Source organism: Hemiscyllium ocellatum, chromosome 40 (assembly GCF_020745735.1).
Source record: "Hemiscyllium ocellatum isolate sHemOce1 chromosome 40, sHemOce1.pat.X.cur, whole genome shotgun sequence".
Lineage (NCBI taxonomy): Eukaryota > Metazoa > Chordata > Chondrichthyes > Orectolobiformes > Hemiscylliidae > Hemiscyllium > Hemiscyllium ocellatum.
In genome coordinates this window covers 8,878,917-8,886,040 of record NC_083440.1, presented here as the reverse complement: position 1 = coordinate 8,886,040, position 7,124 = coordinate 8,878,917, and the positions used below count along the sequence as shown (strand labels likewise).

General features: G+C 52.3%; 1 protein-coding gene across 1 annotated transcript in view; it reads right to left on the bottom strand.

The window, feature by feature from the left end:
- Positions 1 to 5,780: 5,780 nt before the first annotated feature.
- The window catches only part of LOC132834523 (ecto-ADP-ribosyltransferase 5-like), a 5,978-nt gene continuing 4,634 nt past the window's right edge, over positions 5,781 to 7,124 (bottom strand). The window contains exon 2 of the mRNA XM_060853442.1: positions 5,781 to 7,124. This exon is cut by the window's right edge and continues 188 nt beyond it. Coding sequence (XP_060709425.1) covers positions 6,483 to 7,124 — 642 coding nt within the window. The 3' untranslated portion in view covers positions 5,781 to 6,482.

Sequence of the window (7,124 nt, the reverse complement as noted above, 5' to 3'; positions counted from 1 at the left end):
GGGGATGGGGATGGGGGATGTGGGATGGGGATGGGGATGGGGATGTGGGATGTGGGATGGGGATGGGGATGTGGATGGGGATTGGGGATGGAGATGTGGGATGGTGATGGGGATGAGGATGTGGGCTGGGGATGGGGATGGGGATGTGGGATGGGGATGGGGATGTGGGATGGTGATGGGGATGGGGATGTGGGATGGGGATGGGGATGGGGATGTGGGATGGGGATGTGGGGTGGGGATGGGGGTGGGGGGAAGGGGGTGGGGGATGGGGATGGGGATGGGGATGTGGGATGGGGGATGTGGGATGGAGATGGGGATGGGGATGTGGGATGGGGGATGGGGATGGGGTTGTGGGATGGGGATGGGATGGGGATGTGGGATGGGGATGGGGATGTGGGATGGGGGATGGAGATGGGGATGGGGGATGGGGATGGGGTTGGGGTTGGGGATGTGGATGGGGATGGGGATGTGGGATGGGGATGGGGATGTGGGATGGGGATGGGGATGTGGGATGGGGATGGGGATGTGGGATGGGGATGGGGATGGGGGATGGGGATGGGGATGGGGATGGGGATGGGGGATGGGGATGGGGATGGGGATGGTGATGTGGGATGGGGATGGGGATGGGGATGGGGATGTGGGATGGGGGGTAGGGGATGGGGATGGGGATGTGGGATGGGGATGGGGATGTGGGATGGGGGATGGGGATGTAGGATGGGGGATGGGGATGTGGGATGGGGATGTGGGATGGGGATGGGGATGGGGATGGGGATGGGGATGTGGGATGGGGATGGGGATGTGGGATGTGGGGGGAATGAACCAGGTCCAGGTTTCCGAGTGTTCTGAAAGATTCAAACAATGGACCATCTCGCTCTGACCCCATCCATGCCCCTCCTAATCTTACACACCTCCGGCAGGTTCACTCCCCACCTTCTCCACTCAGCAGGAAACAACAGGAGTTTATTCCATAATTACACATGGAATATCAACAGCTGTCTACAGAGAGAGAGACCGAGAGACAAAGAGAGAACATGAGAGAGACAGAGAGAGAGAGAAAGAGAGAGAGAGAGAGTCAGAAAAAGAGAGGGACACATTAATAGAGAGAGGAAGAGAGAGAGGGAGACAGAGAGAGAGAAAGACAAAGAGAGAGAGAGACAGAGAGAGAGAGACAGAGAGACAAAGAGAGAGACAGAGAGACAAAGAGAGAGACAGAGAGCGTGAGAGAGACACAGAGAGAGAGAGAGAGAGAGGCAGAGAGACAGAGAGAGAGCATGAGAGAGACAAAGAGAGAGAGAGAGACAGAAAGAGAGAGGGACACATTGATAGAGAGAGGAAGAGAGAGACAGACAGAGAGAGAGAAAGACAGAGAGAGAGAGAGACAGAGAGAGAGATTGAGAAAGAACGCAGCATTGGCAGCACAGTGGCTGAGTGTTTGCACTGCATCTTCGTGACTCCAGGGAGCGGGTTCGAATCCAGCCTCGGGCAACTGCATGTGTAAAGCTGCACATTCTCCTCGTGTCTGCGTGGGTTTCCTCCGGGTGCTCCAATTTCCTCCCACAGTCCAAAGATGTGCAGGTTAGGGTGGATTGGCCATGCAAAATTGTCCCATAGTGCGCAGGGATGTGCAGGTAAGGGTGGATTGGCCATGGGAAATTGTCCCATAGTGCCCAGGGATGTGCAGGTTAGGGTGGATTGGCCATGGGAAATTGTCCCATAGTGCCCAGGGATGTGCAGGTTAGGGTGGATTGGCCATGGGAAATTGTCCCATAGTTTTAGGTACATTAGTCAGAGGGAAATGGAGCTGGGTGAGTTACTCTTCTTGGCACTGGCTGTTCCAAATGCACTGTTCCCATACTGCCGGGAGTCAAGTCTAATGCATTAGGACACCTGACATTTCTTCGGAACCTGAAACCACCCTCTTCACCTTTGGGAAATGCAAAAGGACACATTCAGCACAATGGTATTTTCAACTGGAGTGTTCTACTGGAGCTGTCTCCTCCTGCGTAACTGAGCTGCAGGTGGACAGAAGAAAGATTTGTGATACCATCGCAGCTTTCCCACATGCCCAGGATGGTCCGGAGTGTCGTAGGAAGAGTTGGGGGAGCATCCGGGAATAGGTCAAACACCTCAGGACTTGTTGTCAGGAAAGAGGAAGTCGGGCTGCCAATGCCCTCACTCCTTCCCATGACCACTCCCTCTGCCCCACGTGGTACACCCAGGGAGGAAGTGAGGACTGCAGATGCTGGCGTTCAGAATCGAGAGAGTGCTGCTGGAAAAGCACAGCAGGTCAGGCAGCATCCGAGGAGCAGGAGAGTCGACGTTTCGGCCGTAAGCCCTTCATCAGGGATGAGGCCTCATTCTCGATGAAGGATTAATGCCCGAAACGTCGATTCTCCTGCTCCTCGGATGCTGCCTGACCTGCTGTGCTTTTCTAGCAGCACTCTCTCAACCCCCCCCCCCCCCCCAAGTGTAACTCAGCCTGAACTAGCCAGATTCAGGATCAGTGGTGCTGGACGAGCACACCAGTTCAGGCAGCATCCAACGAGCAGCGAAATCGACGTTTCGGGCAAAAGCCCTTGCTCAGGAATAAAGGCAGTGAGCCTGAAGTGTGGAGAGATAAGCTAGAAGGAGTGGGGGTGGGGAGAGAGTAGCATAGAGTACAATGGGTGAGTGGGGGAGGAGAGGAAGGTGATAGGTCAGGGAGGAGAGGGTGGTGTGGATAGGTGGAAAAGGAGCTAGGCAGGTCGGACAAGTCTGGAAAGTCATGGGGACAGTGCTGAGCTGGAAGTTTGGAACTAGGGTGAGGTGGGGGAAGGGGAAATGAGGAAACTGTTGAAGTCCACATTGATGCCCTGGGGTTGAAGTGTTCCATGGCAGAAGATGAGGTGTTCTTCCTCCAGGCGTCTGGTGGTGAGGGAGCGGCGGTGAAGGAGGCCCAGGACCTCCATGTCCTCGACAGAGTGGGAGGGGGAGTTGAAATGTTGGGCCACGGTACGGTGTGGTTGATTGGAACGGGTGTCCCAGAGATGTTCCCTAAAGCGCTCTGCTAGGAGGTGCCCAGTCTCCCCAGTGTAGAGGAGACCGCATCGGGAGCAACGGATACAATAAATGGATGTGCAGGTAAAACTCTGATGGATGTGGAACGCTCTTTAAGGGCCTGAACTAGGCCCATGGGTTTGTACAGCCACCTACAGAGAGTGGAACAGCGGCCGTCAGGGCTGAGGAGGGACCTGTGTTCGAATGCTAGGGTGGTCGCAGGTGAAGAACTGTCCCCCCGTATTTCGGGTACACACCCTCTCTCCCTCTGCTCTGTGTCAGCACCCTGGAAGCCAGACTAAAGGAGGATTCTCCCTCAGTCTGACGACTGCTAACCAGCTGAAAAAAGTGGAGCAGGGTTTCCTCAGCTCCAGGAACAGCGTTCAAATGGCAAACAATTGTGGAAAAGAAAATCAAACTTAATTAAATCAACCACTTCGCCAATTCACTGAATCAAAATGATTCCTCCTCAAGCAGTTCCACAAAGGCAAAAAAATCTCTTCTCTCGGAGCTGACCATGTGTCGGACTCTCTGGAACTAAAACCAAAACTTTTATTTTTTCAAAGACTGTTTAGTTTGTCAAAAAAACCCTTTCCAACATAAACAAAACCTTCTAAAACAATGAAGCTTCTAAACTTTCTGAATTAAGTCTAAAAATCTTCAGCGTTGTAAGCCCTTAAAAAGACTTGTTGAAGAATTTGGTTTGATAAAACAAACTCAGGGTTTCCTGGGCTTTGGTACTGGTTTGAATATCGATAATGCAGAATAGAAACAAAGTCTTATCTTGGTAAACTACAATGATTATTACGGTAAATTAAACTGTAATCAATCTTTTACTATGCCTTCATTGCTAGGAGTGGCTGTAGGATTCAAGTTGCTTAGAAATGCAGAAATTATTTTTTAGATTAGACTTACAGTGTGGAAACAGGCCCTTCGGCCCAACAAGTCCACACTGACCCGCCGAAGCGAAACCCACCCATACCCCTACATTACCCCTTACCTAACACTACGGGCAATTTAGCATGGCCAATTCACCTGGCCTGCACATCTTTGGACTGTGGGAGGAAACCAGAGCACCCGGAGGAAACCCACGCAGACACGGGGAGAACGTGCAAACTCCACACAGTCAGTCGCCTGAGGTGGGAATTGAACCCGGGTCTCTGGCGCTGTGAGGCAGCAGTGCTAACCACTGTGCCACCGTGCCACCTAATGGTGTGAAGCACATTGCAACTTCACAATTGGTTGGCACTGAGTTCCATTTGAGCACTTTGATCCCTTCAAATATAATAACGTTTTATTAATAATTTACAGAGTGAGATTTGATGCAGTAATTGTACTGTGAAATTCTGCCCATGATGACTGAAGGGCGCTAAGTCACTTGACTATCAGGACGATGACCGTGTTAAGGATGTACTTGAGCGTTATGATGGAAGGACTTTGGGATGAACTTCCTTAAAATGAATCTGCACGCAATCATCACTGTTATGGTGGTGGTGGAGGCAAAAATGGGAGGGGAGAGGTAGCCAAGAGTACAGTAGGTGGATGGGGTTGGGGATGGAGGTGATAGGTCAGAGGGGAGGGTGGGGGAACGTAGCCAAGAGTGCAATAGGGGGATGGGGGTGGGGATGGAGGTGATAGGTCAGAGGGGAGGGTGGGGGAACGTAGCCAAGAGTGCAATAGGTGGATGGGGGTGGGGATGGAGGTGATAGGTCAGAGAGGAGGGTGGGGGGAAGGTAGCTAAGAGTCCAATGGGTGGATGAGAGTGGGGATGAATGTGATAGGTCAGAGGGGAGGGTGGGGGAAGGTAGTAAGGAGTACAGTAGGTGGATGGGAGTGAGGATGGAGGTGATAGGTCAGGGAGGAGAGGGTGGAGTGGATAGGTGGGAAGGGAGATTGTCAGGTAGGACAGGTCATGAGGATGGTACTGAGCTGAAAGTGTGGAACTAGGATGAGGTGGGGGAAGGGGAAATGAGGAAGCTGTTCAAGTCCACATTGATGCCCTGGGGTTGAAGTGTTCCGAGGCGGAAGATGAGGCGTTCTTCCTCCAGGCGTCTGGTGGTGAGGGAGCGGCGGTAAAGGAGGCCCAGGACCTCCATGTCCTCGGCAGAGTGGGAGGGGGAGTTGAAATGTTGGGCGATGGGGTTGGATGGGGCGGGTGTCTATACTATTGAAGGAAGAATTCCTTCCTCCCGTTCCTAAATCTGGTGAATGAATTATTTACCTTGTGGGATTTTTCAGCACTGCTGGCTGGAATTCTCGCACACCTGATCAAGGTCCCGGTGAACATCAACACCTCACTCACTCACCGCTTGGCAATTGCATTCTCCACTTCCAATCCTCCGGAAAAATTCACGTTATCTCCCAGATGACAAGTTCCTGCCTTCCCACCCCCCAACCCCCCACTCAGCTGGATCTGAACTACCCACAGCCTCTTTGATTCCTTTCCTTGATTCATGGCTCCACGCCCTGCCCAATATTTTTCCGATCGGTTGCAAACTTGGAAAACGGTACGGTTATCCGCCCAGCCAAATGGTCGATCGGGATTCGGATGAGGAGGGCGTGAGGACGGCAGATGCTGGAGATCGGAGTCGAGAGAGTGCGGTGCTGGAAAAGCACAGCCGGTCGGGCAGCATCCGAGGGAGCAGGAGAATCGACATTTCGGGTTTGATGAAGAGCACGATGAAGCAGTTTTGCCCGAAACGTCGATTGCTCGGATGCTGCCCGACCTGCTGTGTTTTTCCAGCTCTGCACTCTCTCGGCTCTGATTGAGTCGTAGAGATACACAGCACGGAAACAGACCCTTCGGTCCAACCTGTCCATGCTGACCAGATATCCCAACCCAATCCAGTGCGTTTCCAGCCCCACACTCCTGACTCTGATCTCCAACATCTGCCGTTCTCACTCTCTCCCTGTTGCACTTTATGGCTGAGTGACAGGCAGCCAACTATAGTGTCGCAGGATGGAAACCAGTTCCAATTCGCTGTGATCCCGTTGGACTGTGAGTCAGGCTGGAGATCACTGAAAGTGGGGGGAACGCGGTTAGCAATGCTGCCTCCCAGCACCAGGGACACAGGTTCAATTCCCACCTCGGGCAAGCGTCTGTGTGTGGAGTTGCACATTCTCCCCATGTCTGCGTAGGTTTCCTCCCAGGATGAGCAGATTACGCTGGACTGGCCATTTAAATTGTCCAGATTACTAGGTGCATTAGCCAGAGGGAAATGGGACTGGGTGGGTTACCCTTCGGAGGGTCGGTGTGGACTGGTTGGGCCGAAGGGCCTGTTTCCACACTGTAGGGGAATCGAATCTCAAGTAACGCTGATCTATTTGGGCGTCTCGCATTAGTCTTTAAGGACACATTACAATCAAGCAATCCCAGGAACTGAGACATCGAGTATCCTGAGATGGGAAAGCAGGGCGGGGATGGCAGTGAGGAATTTCGCGATGCGTTACCCGGACACGAGTACCAGGGCTGTGACTAGGAGCAATCCACTCGGGGCCATTAATGTCGCACTACCGCTGCGTCGCACGATGATATTACCACTCTCATCAGTCTCTAGTCGAACATAGATTCCTTTCCACTCCGGCTTGGTGGTGAGGGAAATATTGCGGCCGTGATAGTCGGTCTCAGATGCTCCTATTGTAAACACCCTGTAAGGAGGGATGAGAACCTCCTGCTGCGTCCTGTTGGCCGAACAGTCCTGAATCAGGGTACCGTCGATGTCGTGGATTTTGAAAAGCGTGTTTGCTGTTAAGTTTTTGTTGATGAAATCGAAGGCGACCTTTTCATCCAATGAGGAAGAGGCAAAGAATCCAAACCGCATTTCAGATCCTTCCTTGCCGTATGCCATCTTGTTGATTCCTCTGTAAGATGTTTTCAAGCTGAACTTTGGTAACTTCTCCAAAGTGACTGTCAGAAGATAATGATAGGCTTTGAATTTGAACTTTTCTGCGTAGATGGTGTCACTACCTCCGTACTGTTGCACAGCGTCATTGAATATTCTAGAAAACTTCCCTGATATCGTATAGGTATAAACGGCGACCATGTGTTCTCTCTGCAGCCCTTTGGGGATATGACAGTTCATGGCTCC